This window comes from Parus major, chromosome 1 (assembly GCF_001522545.3).
Source record: "Parus major isolate Abel chromosome 1, Parus_major1.1, whole genome shotgun sequence".
Classification (NCBI taxonomy): Eukaryota; Metazoa; Chordata; class Aves; order Passeriformes; family Paridae; genus Parus; species Parus major.
In genome coordinates, this window is record NC_031768.1 from 19,720,622 (window position 1) to 19,740,430 (window position 19,809).

The window sequence follows — 19,809 nt, forward strand, 5'->3', positions numbered from 1 at the left end:
TAGCCACACATCAATACAGATGAATATAATTCCCAGTGGAAACAGCAGTGGCAGCAACACAGAAACTTGGCATGTCCCTGATGATGTTTGTTCCTTTTTCTTTAGCCAAATGAACCCAATGATTTAGTGAATATAGTAAACAAATACAGTTGGGGTTGCTGACATTTCTATGCATACATTAACTCAAAAAACTTTAATTTTCTCTTAAAGTTGTACTTACTTGCCAGGGAATACTGATAGTTTGCTAATGTAATAAGTGGCATAAACATATGGATAGATATTTTTCTTTTTCCTTACAAATATAATATGATATAAACTAATATTGTTGAAGGCTCTGAGGGAAGAGATGACAGTAGTACTGATTTTTACCTTTAAGAGTAAAACCTACTGACATTGTAAAGAATGTACTTTAGGAACCAAACTGGAAACAATATATAAGAAATGAGCTATTAAACTGCCTTCATTGAAACACCACTTGAAATTATATTACAACATCAGAAAAGTCATAAGATAGATTCTTGTAGCAATGAAAACATTACCAGTGATGAGAAAAACTGCTGTTTCAGAAGGGCCTGGAGAGAAAATGAAAGTGCTGTGGAGTCCCTATATTGTCAGTCAGTACAGCAAAGCCAAGCCCAAGGGAAGATGCCTAGGAAAAACTGGACCTCTAGAACAAGCTGGAGTAGTAACAGCCACCAGCAAGATGTCCTTGTTTGTTGGCAGTTTGCCCTCTCTTGCAAAAATTATTACATTAAAAAAAAAAATAAAAAATTATTCTTTCTCTGATTCCATGAGTATTTTTTAAAAATGGAGGACAATTAAAAGAGTAAAACTAAATTACTTAGATTTCTGTAGCATTTTTTAATAGTGCAACAACATTTTGAGGACCTCTTTCAAGAGATCATCTGTTTGTCAACACTGTTGGTTCATTCATCCAAATCTCTACACTTTTTTTTTTTTTTTTAATTGCCCTTAGTGCAGTATTTGAACCATTTTTCTTTCTTTTTTTCTTGGGTGAAGTTTGGTTATATGTGCCACAGTGAGCAACTGTGGTCACTATGGCTATTACAGTGAGTTAAAAGGTTTTTAGGGAGCATGTAATCTCCCAGCCATTCTAGGCATCTTGGAAGAAGGCAGTCTTTGTCTCTACACCGATCATAAACAGAACCTGAAGTGACTGGTTTGGATATAGATTTCTACATCAGATGAATCATACCTGAAAGTTGCACTGAGTATTCCTGGTTACTGAGAGTACTGATTTTGACACTGGTTTTGTAACAACTTGTACAAGTTATTTCCGTCTTTTGCAATACATTTGGATTCAATGAAGTGTCAGATGAAGAAGCAAACACTTGCAGACTTTTTGGCTCTGCCTCAGTTAGAAGAGCACACCTTCCCCACAGGCAAACATGTTGCAACATAAAATGCAAATAGCTTGAAAGAAAAACAGAAGCAATAAAGGAATGGCTCTTTATGTGCCCTAGAGGAAGAGGAGAATCTGGCAAGACATTTGTAAGACAATTCAGGGAAAAGTCATTTGACACAACCATGATGAAAATCATATTATTGGTTTTAAAAGTCTTGACTTGTCACGAAGCATACTTTGCTACTGATGTAACTAAATAGACAACAAAAGAGTTCAGTACCAACAAGGAAAGAAATTCACATTTAATACATGTTACTTCACATTTTTCTTACAGGACAGTTAATTCAAAGTCAGCTCTTTAAGCATAGTAAGTATTTTACACCAAAAAAATAAATTAGTCAGTAATGTTTGTATATACAAAAGAGGACAACTGGCAAAATTTAATCACATTTGCTGCTCAACAGCAATTATCTCAAAAACAAACCTCTGGCAATAGGTGAGTACTAAGATGGTGACTCAACTGGTTCATATAGGAAAATAGCATGGCTACTATAGAATAAAATTAAACTTAACTTTACAACCACTCATGCTGCTGTCCCTATCTCTTGACTATGCTCTTGTTCTGAAACAGCATGGGAGATTTGTGCCTTCAGGATTTCGTGATAGTGTTGGCAGTCATGGGAAATCTGTATGAGAGAGAAAATGTCCCACTTAGCAGCAGGAGGATGACAGCCACAATCCCAACAGGAATGGCAGCACCAGCTTCCTGTGCCTCTGGACTGGAGGGCATGTAGTAAGAAGGAGGAAAAGCTATGCTCTGGTTGTGAGCTACAGAATAGAAATTCCAGCTCACGGGAATCAGGACACACAGACCAGCAAATATGTACAAGAAGCCACCCACCAGGAAGAACGGAGCAATGAGAGTTTTGTGAGTGATTCCCATATACACGTTTCTCAGAGCAAATATTGTAGCAGCCAGTCCCAGCAAGCCCATGAACATGGCAATCAACATGAGACCCTGAGCAACATAAATTTCATAGGGGATGAAGGAGTCATAGCCACTGAATTTATGGCAAAACTGTTCTCTATAGCCAGGTGAGACATGAAGGTAACTGATGAAGCAGACTTTCCAAATCCCCACCCAGGCAATGCCAGAGGAGATGACAGTGGTGTTGTCCACATGCCACACTCTCCATTCCACAATTCCCATTGAAACAGTGCACAGGATCCAGCCTATGGTGCCCAGAGCAAAGGCAGCAAGCTGGAGGTGTGAGGTGCTGACCAGGGAGCTCATCCTCTGCAGCTCTCCTGCTCTGTCACAGACACAGTTGCCATGTGAAGAGAGAGAGGCACTGCAAAGAAACAAAAAAAAAAATGACAGAGGCAATTATTATTTGGGTGAATAGGTGAACCTGTCAGTGAAAAAGAGAATGTTTGTGTGGAGGGAAGATGGTAGTCATCTTCCCCCACTTTAATGAACTGTTGAAATTTAATATCCATGGACAAATAACACACAGGTTTTAATTCTGTGTTTGTCATGGTATCACATGAGGAGAAAGAGTCTCTAAATAGCCCCCCTAAAGATCTCATTTTTTAAAATCCCACTTATAATTATTATAAATTATATATTATTATATAATATATATATATTATATAAATATTATAATTTTCCCAGTTTGCCCAGTTTTAATCATCCTAAACTGTGCTGGAAAATATTTTAGTCAGATTTAAGATTTGTATGCTGACTGTACATTCTGAGTGCAAATTAGGGTTTTATTATATTAAAAAAAAAAATAGAAAAAATAAGAAACAAATCAACACTTAATTGCCCATGTCTTTTGTACAATTTGTTGAATACTTATAGGAATGATCTGTGATAAGTGAAGATGTGGCCCCTAATTTATGTAAATCTGACAGGTTCTAGGGATCTGTGCATTTCATAAGTTTTCTAAAATACTTCTTCTACTGCTCCTATTTCATTCAAGACTGGAGAAACACTGTACCAAATTGATTCTAATAAGATATGTCTGCCACCATGTTTTGCCCACTGAACATTAAAGACTAAAGTAACAATTTTTCTGTTTACTGATCTCAAGGTAACCAGAATCAGTTGGCAATACAATCTAGTTGCATCCGCCTGTGGAAATCTTAAAAAAGAAATACGTTCATAACAATAAGGCCTTAAGCAAATAGTGTCTATCTTCTCATACCAGTACCCACTACATACTTACTTCAGTCCTGAAGGTGATTCCAGCCATGAGAGGATGGGACAGAGTGATTTTTGATGCCAGACAAACACAGCAACATCTGCAATTTTATCATTTTGGCCTATCAGTTCATCTATGTATCTCCAATAGGACTGATTTCCTGTGGGATATATTAATCTCCATTATTGCAAGCGCACGTTTAATCTTCTCAAGCATGGAGAAAATTACTCTGGAAGAGTCTCTTGTATTTTTATCTACTTGAACTGAAACCAATTAAAACACTTTTATGAATTTGCTGGGTCATTTACAAAATGATTATAAACCCCTCTTTCTAATTAAATGTTTTTACCAGGCATGGAGCACCGGAGCCCCTCTTTCTGTCCCAGTTCCACCTCAAAATAAAATTATTTCTGTTCCTGTCCAGCGACAGGAAGGTGCTGGACAGGAAAGAGCACAAGCAGAGGAGTCCTGTGCTAACTCCATTCGGCTTCTCTTGGAATCAGTGGATGAGACAGAAGCCAAACCACATAAAGATAACATTTTGTCTAGAGCCCATATGTCTGCAACAGTTCTTGTGTACGTCATAAACATTCATTTAAACAACTTGCTGATATCAAGGTCATAAAAGATATGTCAGCAGGTGAATCCTTATCATCAACAGCTTTTCAGAGTGTATTATCAGCATATAACTTTATTGATTGAATGTACCCAACTGTCTGCTCACAGAATTAAATGAGACTAAATGTAATTCTGAGCCCACTATCAAGCCTGCATGTGCTGAGATACTTAGAATCATGTCCAGAATTGAATTATAAAATTAAAAATTAGGGAAAGATCTTTTTTTCCCTTTATGATTCTCAAAAAAACACAGAACAATCAAACACACAGAATGAAAGAACTTAAGGCTTATACAAAAGTTCTGAGAACACTGAAGAATAAGCAGCTAACAAGATGGGCTTTAGATGAGTTATCAGATGTCTAGACATACAAAAAATTGCTTATGTAGGAAATGATTCATTTTGGCTCATTTCTCCACACCCTGCCCGCTGGAACATATTTGATCTATCCTGGTATCACTGACTTAGAGAAAAACTAAGGTTCAAAAGAAATACTTTTTAAGTTGATGATTAAATTAAATTAAAATTCTCATACTTGTCTATTTTGGAAAGTCAAACAGAAGTCTATACTTAATGACCTCCTGGTACTGAGATTCAGCATGAAAATAAGGAACAAAATATCAAGGTAAAATAGTTACAGGATTTTTCTTTATGCATGAAAACATGTTAATTTATTTTATTTTTTTTTGAAAAAAAAGTGTTCTGGTTCTTGGTTCCAGTCTATAACTATGAATACTAATAAACATACTGTAGGTTTTGCTGTCATAATGAAGAGACAACAGGTATGTATGACTTTCCAGAAGCATTGATTTTAAAGGAAACGTTTGGGCAAAGAAGATCAGGGAAACTCCTTTTCTCCCAAGGGTAGACAGATACATTGATTTTTCAGAACTACAGTGGCAAGCACTTCCAAAAAATCCCCAGACGACTTTTTCTCTTGCAGATGCCAAATTAAACTGGGAGCGAGCTGCAGAGGGCGTCGTCCTCCAGGATTTCAGCCATTCCAGCGACTCCCTTGCTGTGAGAGCTCAAGAGGAAAGAAAGGAGGGAGGGAAGGTAGGTCACAACAGGCTGGGATTTACAGCAGGGCCTGGGTCAGGGCTTTGTCAGCTTTTGCCTCAGCTGGACCTTGGGATGACCCTGCACAAGCCTGTATCCACAGGAGGTGGGTGATGCAGGTGCTGAACCTGGCTCAAACACCAGCAGTGCCAGCAAATCCCCCAAACCAAACAAAAACCACCAATTTCTAATTTATTTATTTATTTATTTTAATTGAAGTAAAACTTCTTGTCCCCATGCAAATGCTCTTTTCAGCCTTCTGGGAGAAAAAATGTGAAAGCTCCCTGCATGTTTGAGCTATATTGGATAAAACAGTTCAAAGCCCAGGTCACAAAGGCTGTGCTAACACAGACAGCACTGGCTAGTTTCATGCTTTAGTAATTACATAAATATTTTGAATTCATTTAATTGGTGTAGTAGGGTTACCTATACGGTCTGAATAATACAATGATGTAAGACAATCACTAGATGAAATGTCCCAAGGCAAATGAACTCATATTCAGTCAGTTACAGGAGATCTTCTGAGTAATTAGGTGGTGTCACTGGCATGCATTTCCTGATTCAAGAGCTCACTCAGAGCTGCAGATTTCAGCATTCCAACTTTGCAGACCAGCTACTTCACGGGATGGAGTCAGCCTACAAGGGCAATCTGGCCAGCAGGAACAAGCCAGGTCTGTGTGGTGTCTGTGAGTGGATGAAAATCCTGACTGAAAACCCTATTCACTGAAAGAAGTGAGAAGTAGTTTTGAGTGGCATCTTTCAGTGTCTCATGATTTCATCTGTATTTTCATTTAAAATCTACTTAGTTCAGTCCAACAAGCAGCCCAGCAGCTTCTGGGGATTGTCTTTGGAAAGCCTAGAAACAGTAGCTAAAAAACAGAGAGCTGCTTCTACAGGCTTCTCACCTGGCAGGCATTTTCTCTCTAAATATATCTTTCATTTCCTTCTTTTGGAAGGGCTTTCCTTCACATATATGTTTTTAACTATAGTAAAAGCAAGACAGCATCACAGAATCACAGAATCATAGGATGGTTTGGGCTGGAAGGAACCTTAAAGAGGTCTTGTTCCAATCCCCCAGCCATGGGCAGTGGCAGCTCTCACCAGACCAGGTTGCTCAGAGCACCATCCAGCCTGGCCCTGAATGCCTCAAGGGATGGAGAGTCTGTCAGTTTTCTGGGCAATCTGTTCCACTGCCTCACCACCCTCACATAAAGAATAAAGAATTTACTTCTGATATCTAATCTAAGCTTACTGTCTTTCAGTGGAAGCCATTCCCCCTTGTCCTGTCACAGTTCCTGACGAAGAGTCCTCTCCAGCTTTCCTGTGGGCTCCCTTCAGGTTCTGGAAGGCTGCTATGAGCTCCTCACACAACTTTCTCTTCTCCATGCTGAACAGCCCCAGCTTTCACAGCCTGTCTTCATAGGGGGTGCATATTAAATGTAAATTTGTTAGTATTCAATGCAAATTTGCAATGAGAAGACAGAAGTTACTAGTAAAAGATGATACATGTCAGTGTATTCATTCAAACTTGGAGGATCCTTTTGTATTTATTGCTGATTTTACTTCAATTAAGTATGGCACAGTGAGTACCTCTTTTTCTGTATGAAAAGTATGAGTTTCCCACTCTTAGCTTCAAGAAATGAAGAGGATGCCTGAGAGCCATGTTGACTTTCCTACAGCTGCAAGCTTGCTTCTAGGAGAAAAAAATAAAAGCAAGCTGCTCTCAGAACTGCCAAGTGGTTTCATAGAGAGGGGTTTGGGTCATCTGTGCTTCAGGCTTACCTTTAAAAACACTAAAACAAAATGTTGCAGTTGAATAGATCATTTATTTGTGGCCACAGTCTCACCTCCTGATATTCTCAGCAGCAGTAAAAAACAGAAATGGAGAAATGGAGAAACTTGAAATTTTGTCAACACTTCTTTTACTTCCAGTACTTGTTAGTAACAAAAGACTGGGGCTGTGATATCAATTCTGAAGGTAGAGAAACCTCATTTGCACCAAATGTGTTTCACTTCTAATACTGTGTCTTCCAGAAAGCTGTTTTAATTACATTCAGTAGTCTATATGCATCTGTTGGGTTTCAGATCTGCTTTCTAAAACTCACCCTGTTCCTGAAACAGATACTTATGGAGCAAGAGAGAAAAAAAGATATCAAACTTTCTTAATTCATGCATTTAAATATAATTGGGCCCTTCAGGTTACTGGGTCTCAGGCTCCTTCCTGGGGAGATGAAGGCCTGTGCCAGGGACAAATGTCCAGATGGTAGGGTGGCATAAGGAAGTGTCCCCAGCCACACAATCACCTACAAGACTTGTCTTTAAATTCATCATTTCATATGATGGGTTGAGAACAAGAGGGCTGCAGCTTTCAGAGGCACTGAAGGGAGATTGCCATTTAGGAGAGGTCCTTTGGTTGGTGTGTGCTGGGTAATACATTCCCCAGCAGCAGCATCCCCTCTGCAGTATCTCTTACCCCTCTGGGACCAGGCAGAGCTGGATAGGCCAGTCATCAACATAAGATCTCAAACACTCGAAATGCGGGGAAATGTGAGATGGAGCTGGGTCTTGTCATGAAATCTGTGGAAGTCTTACACAAATTGCATGATCTTTGACATGATATTCAAAGACTGTATTCATGCCTTAGGATCCTTGAGTTTGGATGTGTGTAGAAGAGAGCTTCAGAAATGTTTTTTATCCTTCTGCCACCACTGTTTCAGCACAGCTCTGGCTGAAGGACAGCTTTATGTTTAAAGCCATCTACTAGCTGTGGTCCAGGATAAATCAGCCACCACTGGACAAATCAGTCTATTCCTACCTTCTTTAACAGACATTTCAAATAGTCAGTGTGGAAGTTCTTTTGTTCCTATTGTCCTAGAAATAAAATTAGCTTCATTTATGTATGACCCATTCCTTGAATACATCTTCCTGACATTCACAAAGTCTTGAACTCTGATATCTCATGTTTAGATTTTAGCTGTCACATACTTATTTTCAGTTAGAAAAGACAAACTAGGGGGGCCTAGAGTCTTAAAAGTCATTGTCCAGATTTGTAGGATATGTCCAGATTTAACATGCTTTATGTCCCCTGTCCCTCCAAATGTCAATGTCCAATGTTATATCTCTGCTGCTTCCATTTATTCACTGTGTTTCAGAACAAGCAAGCTTAAGCAAATCCAAATCTTCATTTCTCTTCCATCAAATAAGAATACATTGAAACTTAGCTGTGTAAAAGTCCTTTGCTTATTTCAGGAAAATGTTTTTATTTGCTTTGATAATAGGACAAAATGAAACTGATAATTTCTATATATTTTCACTGTTTTTTCACACCTTAATTTGCTTTTCTGTGGCTGAGCCCATCCTGAACTCTTGTTACATAAGGAAACACTGCAGGCTGGTAGGCAGTAAGATGGACCCAGATGACCCCATATTATCAGAGCTGCTACAGATTGTTTTGTCTCTGTCTTGAAGGGAGCTGCATTTGGAGCCAAAGTGGAACACTTTAGAGACATTCCAGGAATGACAGCCCCTGAAAAACTAAGGCAGATAACCTGGCTGTGTTGAGATGGGATCCTTTCAGGAAGCTTCAGCAAGCAGAGGGAACCCAAAAACTTGCCTGCTTTGGGTGTCTGGCACAGATAAAAGAACAAAAGGGTTCAGTAGTGTAAATAAGGCAACCACATCTAGGTCCCAGAGAACTCACACACAACTGGGAAGATGAGGGCACTGAACACACACCTGGGGCATGGGAAGATGTCACCCAAGATGTCACACCTCCCAGCCAAAAACACAGCAACTAAAGCTTCCTGGAGCTGCAGGAGAAATTTAGAACTCCTGAAGAAACTTGAATGTCAGCCTGAAAGCACTGCACAGGCAGTGGTTGGGAGGCAGGAGCATTCCCTGAGCCAAAGGCATGTAAGGAAGAGGCAGGGGGAAAGCACCGAGCCTGCACACAGCAACCTGCTCACAGCAACCTACTGGTGAGGTTTCCTTCATACATGGGAGGAAATGGGTGCAAGGAGAGCTTTCCAAAAGGATAGGAGACTATACTTGCTTCCTAGTAAATGATAGCACAGCTAAAATAAAATACACTAAAAAATGTTCCAACATTGGATGTCTGAGTCTCCCTGTCTGAACCCACTCGCCTGCCAAAAAACTAGGAATTCTACTGCAGCTTGTAACCAGCTTAAAGGGAAAGTTCATGATAAACTCTTCTTATATAAAATAAGCATACAATTATTCTTCCCAGCCCACGTAAGCAGAAATTCAATTGTTTCACTTATTTCATGTTTTAAGCAAATATTTTTGAATTAGATGATGCCAGGCATCACAGGCATTTCTAAATCAACAGGCATTTCTAAATCAATTCATTTGAATCCTGCTTTTGAAAAGTATTATAGCCTAGATGCAGCTTTATTGGAATTTTATTTGGTTTACTAATCAAATCCTTTGTTTAATGTAAGTCTTTCAGTAAAAAGGGAATTTAAAAAACCCAACAGTATAGTAATTACAAAGGTCTCTTCTTAGCAATATCTCTATGATTTAATGCTTGAAAACTTAATTCTTCAATTCCCAGTTAGGAAAGCATTCTTTATAGAAAAGAAAGAAATACTTAAATCTCTCCCCATCTGTTCTCTATCAGCACTTCATAAAATAAGTAATATTAAAAAAAAAAAAAAAAGGGGGAACTTACTTCTCTGAGTCTGAAAGCTGCCTAAGGCTTTGAAGCAGTGTCAGCTGGATGAAGCAAGATCCAAAAGGGAGGTGGAAAAAAATGCCCGTGCAAATTGTCCAACTTGTTACGCTACCAAATAGGTACCTCTCAGTTCCTTGTCACTCTCCCACTAAGTCAACAAAGATGTAGGAAGTCAGTTAATCATTAACATATAAAAATATGAAAGCTTTTCCATATGCCATTTATTCTAATTGCTTTAAAACACTTACCAAAACATATATATAACCCATAGAAATGACAGTCTTCTGTAAGACACCCTTTCAGAAAATCTACATTTTTGATTATGTGACTTTTCAGCTTAAGACCACCGTGATGCCCCAGTCTGACAGCCCAAAGGACACAGAATTCTCATCTGAAAGAAAACAAAATGGTTTAATAATCCTTTATTTGTTAGATTTTTCTTCTTTTCTTCTTAAGTTGCAAATTATGCAACTTGAATTAGCGCAGCTCTGCAGAGGGAAGAAATACACAGAGAGGAGAAAGAGGACATTTTCTAAGGAAAAAATTCAAGCCGAACTGTTCTCTTGACAGACTCTGGTTGGCAGCACCCATACTTTAGTACAAACAGTACTATGCTTGCTATCAGATGCTTAGAAAAACACACACATTTTTTAAAATTCTGTGATGTTTGCCTTGCTTCATGGTTTTCCCATGAATGTAAACAATGGCTCTTACAAAATGGAAGAAAGTTCTTAACTCCATCCTGGTTTCTTCTCTTTGAACTCTGTTCTAAACTCTGATAAACTCCAAATGATGCACTACCTCAGTTAGTTACAGAACAGTGCTAACAACACCAACATTGTGTGTTTGATCTCTGTATGGGCCATTCCCTTAAGAGCTGGACTCAGTGATCTTTGTGGGTCCCTTCTAACTCAGAATATTCTGTGATTCTATGACATTTCAAAGCTTGGTATCAAAAGACAAGTTTATTTCATAGAAGTACCCTGAAATGTGAAGGTCTCATTGAAAAATTCTTCTCACTGAAAAATCCTTGTCATTGTAACATGCACAATGGCTGGTCATTGCCATCACTAAAGAAGGCTAGAAAATGTCATTCATTCATGTCCTCCTGTTTTCTGCATCACCTTTAATCCTCTTCTGCTGTATCTTCCAGCTGATGCCAGTTCACTGGTTCTTTGTGCAGATAATGCAGCCTGGCCATGACAACTGAGTCTTGTTCTCTCCTGCAGCTCTCCAGCCTGGGATCTCCTCCCTGGCTGCTCACAGCTGGATGGGGTTGGTTTGGTGCACAGGCAAACTCAGCTGCTCAGGCTCTGCTGCTGCGTGACAGGAAGCCCAGCACACACACCCTGGTGGGCTGCTGTCGTCTGCCAGACTCGGGATGGCCTTCTGACATCCTGACAGGGCTGCTGATTCACAAGGACAGCATCCTTGGGCAGTAGGCAGCTGGCAGATAGATTCCTTTTCTTGCATTTAATAGCTGTGTGGGACAAAATTTGCAGGCAAAACCATTGCTGATTTTACACATGGAGCTGCACCACACCCTTGTCTCCCCCTGTGATAGGAGGGGCATCCCCTACACCACTCTCAGAAGAACAATTCTTACCAAATTCTCTGTCTCTGACCTATTTCTTCTCAGTTCACAAAAAAAGAAAAAGCAAACAAAACCAACACAACAACAAAACCAAACCCACTGTGATGTTTAAGAGATTATACTGAAAAATAATGACTTTCATATATTTGTCTGTCACCATCACTACAGTGAAGTTTAATTCAACTGGAAATCTACAGTGCTCAATCTGTGATAAGAGCCAGCATAAGCATCATTACATTAGTGAGAAATACAATACACTCAAAACAGAATGGAAGAAGATAGGAAACAAATGACAGTACTAAGTTTTTTTTCTTCTCAGTGTATGATTATGGGTTCTATAAACATATTCCTTTTTAGTGTAATAGTGACAAATTATTGGGAAGAAGATAGAAATTAACTAAGTTTCTGACTATTTAATGGAACACATTTTAAACTTAAGACTTCATTGTTTCTTGAATGTCAATGGTTAATACTTTTTGAGGCAGAAAACATTTGCTTTCTTCCTCCATGGCCTGGACCCAAAGCACATTGAAATCAGTGGAAATAGTTCTGCTGACTTCAAAGACCTTTAGATCAAGCCCAATCTCTTCTGTGGTTTACAATTTCATTGTTAAATACCACAGAACAGGAAATATTTGTTTCAAGTTATTTTTCCTTGTATTTGCTACACATTGAAAAACCAGCCTGAAAAAAAGACACTGAAAACGAGTGCAAGATCCACTGCCCAGCGGGACCACGTAGGCAGCTGAGAGAGCCCCCAAACAGCTCGGAGGCTCAGGTACAAATATTTTCTCACTTCTTGTTTCTGAGACAAAGGCTATTTCTTCCAGGAAGCATAGCAGTGTCCCTGCAGCAGCTTGCCACTCTGTGATCAGTGAACTGGGGATCAGAGTTGTTGCATCCTCATTCTTGGTCACTCCCTGCTTGTCCTCAGCAGATCATCAGACCAGAAACTCTCCAAATCCAACACTAAGCCTAAACATGGGCCTTTTAAAACACCACTTGAGTCTAAGGAAAGTATTTCCATGAACACCTTTCCTAACTGTTTACCTTTATGGCCAAACTAAGTTGTCCTTTAAAACTTGTGAAATTCAGAGCTGAAACAAACACCTCTACCAAATTCAACACATCTCTCATCATTAAGTGCTTCACAGCCCAGCCCTTCTGCCTGTTTTTCCCAGGTCTCTTCAAGCAGGGGTCACAAATACATTGTCAACAGCTGCCTCTGAAGAGGCAACACACTGCCGGCCTCAAGGGACTCCATATCACCAGATACTCAGCTCAATCCCAAACTACACCGACCCTGTTTGTAGTTACCAGCAGGTGCTGCTTGTTTTTATGGCTAATCCCATCAGCTGGGAAGTTTTCTGGCTCCAGAGAACTTGCTAATAGGTTTGTTGTGATTATGCCATTATATTTTGTGTAGCCTTGATGTCTCTTCTGTTTCATGAAGTTCTAAATAAACATCTACAATACTCAGTCTCTACTATCCTCTGTGTTAGTTCCACTGGTCTAGTGTGGGTGGGACTTAAACACATGTTTTAGTCTAAAATTACAGTGGACTCTGACATTATATGCGAGGGATTACATGTTATCCCTCCCAGCAAGAGAAACAGTGTTCAATGTCCAATTTAGGTATTACAAGCTAGGGAGACTGTACCTCACTCACGTCTGAACTGCTTCCTTTCAATCTTGCACAGCACTGATATCCCTAACAATGGTCACATACCCTTTAGTGCTTCTTCCATCCAAAAACATGTCAGAGACCTTTTGTCCAGCATTTACATCACTAGTAATATCTTCAGAGCCCCTGCTGGCACACTAACATCCCTTTGTTTTTGTCCTTAACTTTCCCTAGATTCCCTTATAACTGAGCTAGGAGATTGACAGAAACTTCCTACAAGGAACCCGACCCTTTTACTATTGGTCCATTAAAAACCTGGGTGAAGTGGGAACACACCAAACACAGCTGCCCATCTAAACAGAGGAACATCTCCAACATGGGCTGTTTAGACCTTTTCTTCAGAGACCAACAACTGTAGATCCATTGGACTGGGCTCACTATTAGTTTTTGAAGCAAAATTGAGATGACTATTACAGGCTCAAAAAATTTAAGGGGAATGATTTCACTGTGATTGTGTCTTGACAAGGGGCTGATTTAAAACCAATGAAATTTGTCTCTGGCTCAGCAAGAAATTGATGTTTTTTCCTGGAGATGCAGAACACAAAAGCTGGCACGCATGAAATGAAAGGCTGCTAAAATTAGACACACTCTTGTGGTTTGGGTAGGCTCCTGGTTATTCCCAGATACCCAAAAGTAGGTCATTCAAAGCTTAACAAAGACATTTCCCTCAGACTTGACATTTTAGAGCCAGTTGAAAAGACCTCCTGATGGGAAAATGTTATCAACATGTCACACTGGGGTTTCACTCTGCCTTGGCCATGTTTCTGAGAGAGCTGCAGTGCTACAACACCAGGCTTCTGTCACTTCACTGGAGTGCTTTAGCAGCTTGTTCTTATCAGCTGTTAGAAGTGACAAGGAAATCAAATACCAATGAATTTTCATTAAAGGAAATGAAAGTAAGAGATCAATAGAAACCTTTAGCTGGTAACAGAGCATGGGGATTTAACAGCTTTACAAAGCAACTCCCTGCACGTAGTTTAGGAGGACCATATGAATAACTGGTTGTTCGTTAGCTGATCATGACCATGACCTGAGGTAGAAGATCTTTAGGATCTTTACTGACACCCTAAAAGGGTTTCTGTACCTTTGCCCCAATTCCTGGCTACTGCAATAGCTAAACAATGACTGTGATCTTTCATCTGACCAGTACCCTATTTAGATTAATGCAGTAGGAAGTAGATAGAAATATTCTGGTGACCCAGTACCCAAGTAAAATAGGATATTGCAGAAAGCAAAACAGATTTCTTACGAAAACTCAAACAGCCACAAGCTGGATGTCAGTGAAGAACAGAAGGATGCAGTTCTGTAAAGAGCTCCAGACAGGGCAAATTCCTTAAATATGTGAAGGGAAGCTGCTTTTCAAAAGCATTTTATTCCAGTATCTCCAATGCAAAGGCAGGACAGCTCTACTTTTTTCCTTGTGCTGGTCTGTCATTTACTTGGGCAATGGGGGAAAGAAGTGTCACACTGTCCCTGCTTTCCCTCAAAGCCCTCAATAGCCAGCTTACAAGCTACAAGGCAGAGATGAAAGGCCATAAATGCTCCAGCACATGCTGGAGCCTGCAACAGTTTCAAAATGTGGGGATAACCCACATTTCCACAGAACCTGGAAGGTTCTGATGAAGAGAGGAATGCTTTTATAGGTAGCCAAATTGGTCAGCACAGGAGTGCTGGTAGGAAACCCCAAACACAGGAGAGAAAACAAAAGCAAACTTAGTAATTAATTTAACCAGTAAAAGGAGAAGGCAGTTCCTATAGGTGTATGTGTGGAGAGGGCCTATAATGGAAGAAAAAAAATTGTCTGAGCCATGCTGTCTGGAGTGCTCAAGCCCCATTTACAAGCCAAGGGCTTGTAAACTCCCACCTTTTCTGACCTGTCAGCTCCAAAGCCATGTTATAATTACTGCTGCTCTTTAAAGACCCCTGTTATAAAACTGTAGGCAATCTAAATATTTACTGAAGTAGTCACACCTTGGTACGTGACTGTAATGTAAGAACAGCAAACACAAAAGGTGGATTTATAGTGACCATAAAATCTTCATTCCCAGTTTCCTGACTTCAGAGACTTTATGGCAGAACTTCACATTGCACTTTCCCCATCATTTATGACAACAGTACTTCACTCCTGACACCCTTGAACATTTGCACCTAATTTTTATTTTCATGAATCTGTCTTACACTCCCTGGGTCCTGAGAGGGCTTTCTCTGCTCAAACGAGTTTCATGCTGGATGTGATGCTCAAAAGCACACACAACTTTTAAATCCCAGTTTTGATCAGTGAGTGGTCTTTGTTATATTATGATATACTCTCTCTACTCTCTAATAATTTACGTGAGTCTCTTCTCTCATTTTCCTGTCCTTTTCATTGGATATAGACTGTGGGATGAGACACAATATGAAGTTTTCAGCAATGTTGCATCACAAGTTACTACTTTTCCTGTGTTCCTGTGATCCAGCCTTTTTCCTAGAGCATAGAGCTCATGTGAATTGATCATTCACTGTGATCCCACACAGTTTAGAGAGTCTGGTCTGTGTCGCTGCCTAGTTCACATGATCACCATCATTTTCTCCTTGATTAATTGCTTTGCATGTCACCATATGAAATGATAATTTGCTTGAACACACCCAGATAGCAATTTTTTTCTGTGCAACTTTCCTCTTCACTGTTTGCTATACATGTTGCAAACAGTGACCATTATCACTGGGCTTCTGTTGTAATAATCTTTTATTGGTTTGGTGGAACTGCCCATTACAAGAAATGTTGGTCTAAGTAACTCCACCTTTGCAAAACCAGTGTGACAATGAAGTTTACTCACCTAGGGTTTTTTCCTCCCTATAGTGTAAAAACAGGAATAAAATTGCTGGGTTTTTAGAATTGTTTAATGGGGCACATTCTGGTCATACTTACCCATCGAGTACTTCAGCTTTCAAATTCACCGATGGCCTACCATGAACTATGAAAGAACGTCCCAGGAACAGAAACCCAAGATCCTCTACTCCCTATTGATGGAAAGGCTGAATATTTAGATTTCAGCTTCTTGCTCTCTAAATTATGCTTTCCTGGCAGAACACAATGATCCAACTTGAACAGGAATTGGGTATTGCTCTGCCCTACCAGAAGCCTGGTATTAAATCGAGCTCCAAACAGGTGGCAATAAGGTTAGCAAAGCCCCAGAGAACCAGCCAGGTCACTCATTCTGTAAATGTGTGTTGTGCTGTAAACACCCTCAGCTCCCAGCTCATGTGACTTCAGCATTTCAGCATGTGCAGCTAGCTGGGATGTTTAGTGACTTTAGGATGACCACACAGAAAAGATGACTTCTTCCTCAAAGGGCTTCTTCCTCAAGGCTCCTTAGTGCCAGAGAGCTGTTCCAGTGACTCCTGAGCCAAGAAAGGAGTGTATGTCAGTGAATGCACAGAATGTGATGGTCTTACACAGTGAGATCTGAAATTCCGAGTTATTCCCCATAACTTGAATTTTCAAAGATGCTTTAAGGTATTTTTACATTATAGTAACTAAAATGCCTGCCCTAGCACATGGAGACAGAACACTTCTGCCATGTCACGTATGGAGAAAGAAAAACAGGAAATTCACAGCTCAGAAGCACTTTACCACTGGTTTAGTTTTTCTTCCTTAAGGGCACTGATCCTTTCAGGTTTCTTGGTTTTCACTTCCTTGTGATATTTATCACCCCATTAATAAGAGAATGGCTGCTCCACCTCTTTCCAGACAGTGTTGGCCACTTACAATCATCACAGCTTGTTTTCCCATTTTATCTTTGGAGGAACCATACCTGTGTGAGAAAGCTGCTGAAGCTGCAACTCCTGGGAATGGCAATGAATAGTATTCACAGGACTTATGCCTTTCATATTTAGATACTGAGATAAACAATCTTATCTTCCTTCCATTGCTTAATATTTAGCCTGCAACTGCTCACTGTATTTCTATTTCTCTGTGGCTTTGAGAAAAGACACAAGTGTAATTCATCAGCAACAAACACCATGGAACAGCAAACAGCTGGGAAGTGAAACAGATGTTGAAACTAAATGATTGTCATCATGAAGGTTTTTTTAATTCCTCTCAGGCTTTTGGACTTCACAGCTCCACCGAAACAATGTTTTGGTAAAACTCTTATAAGCAGACATCCATTACCCCATTTCCAGAACATGTTCTCCATAAGGAGCCCAGCAAATGCTGCTGTCACAAGGAACAGCAGAAAAATCAACAACTCCTAGTAACGTCAGACCACAGCTCCCTCAGAGCCAGTACTGGCTTGTCTTACAGAAGTTCCTTAGAATGAATAGTTTAGTTAATACAGTTGCAGCTTGGTAGTCGCTTAAGAAAAGGCTTTCTTTCACCAATTCCATTAAAATATAGGAACACAGACCTAAAATTCTTGACAGTTCTCACCTGGGACACGTAGCATGCAAGCTTCTTAGATGCCATTTTGCTGGAGATTTTATGTTACTGAAAGTAAGTACGGTTATTTTTCTGTATCTTCCACTACCTCTTCAGCTTCACAGTCACACATCCATTTGCTCTAATTAAAATCTCTCCTGCGTTAAGACAATCACAAGCAGCAAATTAAAATATTCTAACGAAAGATGAAATGCATTGGGCATCTGGTTGTTCTCTAGTGGCACTGTTGTAGATTAACAAATGACACCAAAAAAGGAGGAGATACACAGAATTCCTACTTCTGCTTCACTCCAGAAGAGGTGCCAGAATTCACCACAAATATTCTTAGCATCCCACCCCCAGCAGCAGCCAGCACCAGCAAGCAACAGGTAATGACAGTCTGAGATACATTTCTTGTTAACTTTCCCAGGAAGCAGTCTGTTGCATGGAGGGGACTTGAGAGGAAGGGAGAACACAGGCTTGACTAACACTGACTTGTTGGGCAGTACTGGAAGGCACATCCTACTCACAAGGCCATCTCCCCCTGCAAAACCTAGGAGCCTGCCTCCAAGACAGATATCAAAGTATCTAAAAATGAAGCTATTGTGAGAATTTTTAATAGGTGAGGAAAAAATTTGCATTTTGCTAGCCTTGTGCTCAGGAAAAGCTGAAGTGCTGTGACTAAAATAAAACTCAGCTCAAGACACACAACAGCCCACTGGCCCACACAGTTACAACCAAGAAAAAGGTGTTTATTGTAGCCTGTCCTGAAGTGATACTTGCTCTGCTTGTAGATGTGCTACTGTAGCCTGAGAATTACCTCCTGCTACTAAACTGCACCCAATTTATTTCAATTCAAATTTTCCTCTAGAAAGTAGTAGGTTAACCTACGTCAAATGGAACTGTGGTACGTGTGATGACCAATTTACCACTGCTGACAACTGACAATATATAATCCAGCTTAAAGATGTAATTGTTAATTTTCATAACATTCTGTGGGCATGATCTGATGAAGTATATAGAAAAAACCCTGACTTATCCTCTAAAAAACCTGCACAACTGAGAAGCCCTTAATTAGAATAGGCCTTTAAACTGCTGCAATGAATGACCAGACACCACTAAAACAGGAGTTGCTTTCTACTGTGTATCATAAGGCCTTGCTAGAGCTATTTGCCAACAGGTTACTTCAGGTGTAAAAGCTGAGACAATTAAGTACACCAAAATCAATCACTAGAACTTCATTAGGAAATTATGTCATGAAATGGTGACTCCTTTGAAACCTGAGGGTCTCAAGTACCCCATGAGAAAAAAAAAAAAAGAGCTGAATTTCAGTTTAAAGAAAGGCAATTAAAAAAAATTCAGATAGTACACAAAAACTAGACTGTTATTCCTCTAGAGCTGCCATCCTGGATTATACCTAATGCTCACAAAAACAGGCACAAACAGGTGGGTCCATGTACAAAGAGAGAGAGGGAGAAGAAGGATGAAGTTTAGAAAAATCCTATGGGTACCCAAGTATTTTTCTTTTCCTAACTCCTTTTCCCCAGATTTTATAAAGACCTCCACAGACAATCCCAGACAATTAATTTCCAGGAGCAAGCTATGGTTCTGTGATCTGTGGTAACCTTGACTATAAATTTATGCATACTTGCCAGTGTTTCCCAATAACAGAAAAGATTCTGCAGTTAACCTGAGAACCCCCATTAAACTGAAGTTTCTGCGAAAGTCAGAGTTGGAGAGTTCACAAGTCATCAGTTCTTGCAAAAAATCTTGCACACCACTGACTTTAGATACTTCTGATTGAAGTGTTCATTCTAAACGTGGGATGAAGCTGAAACAGTGGAATTGCCCAAGCAGGAAAATCTAAACTGCTCCCCTGGTACATATTCTGTAAGTGGTGAGGGACCCATTTATTTTATCGACTTCATAACACATTTTACCTTTCTGCCATCTCATATTCACACTCTTTAAAATACTAAATAGATATGGACACATTTCTGGTACTTACACTGGGAACTTGAGAATGATTGATTTCTCAACACATTAAATAAGCTGTGCAAAGACAACAAACTACTTCAGACCACAAGATAACTGGCCTGGCCTTGAAAAGCACTACTGATGGGCACCACGAGATGGCCAACACTGCAAAGCAGCAAAGCAAAGAAGTAGCTTTTGACATTAACACTGTAC

General features: G+C 39.8%; 1 protein-coding gene across 1 annotated transcript; it reads right to left on the minus strand.

Moving 5' to 3' along the window:
• Nucleotides 1-1,629: 1,629 nt before the first annotated feature.
• On the minus strand, nt 1,630-10,080 carry CLDN34 (claudin 34). The gene is made up of 3 exons (XM_015617510.2): nt 9,940-10,080; nt 3,598-3,733; nt 1,630-2,718 (listed from the first exon to the last, which is right to left on the minus strand). The coding sequence occupies exon 3, from the start codon at nt 2,658-2,660 to the stop codon at nt 2,016-2,018; it is 645 nt and encodes a 214-aa protein (XP_015472996.1). The 5' UTR covers nt 2,661-2,718; nt 3,598-3,733; nt 9,940-10,080; the 3' UTR covers nt 1,630-2,015.
• Nucleotides 10,081-19,809: the final 9,729 nt, after the last annotated feature.

Bases quoted from the DNA above. Each gene is read 5' to 3' on its own strand.
- CLDN34 (XM_015617510.2), bottom strand. From the start codon at position 2,660: ATGAGCTCCCTGGTCAGCACCTCACACCTCCAGCTTGCTGCCTTTGCT.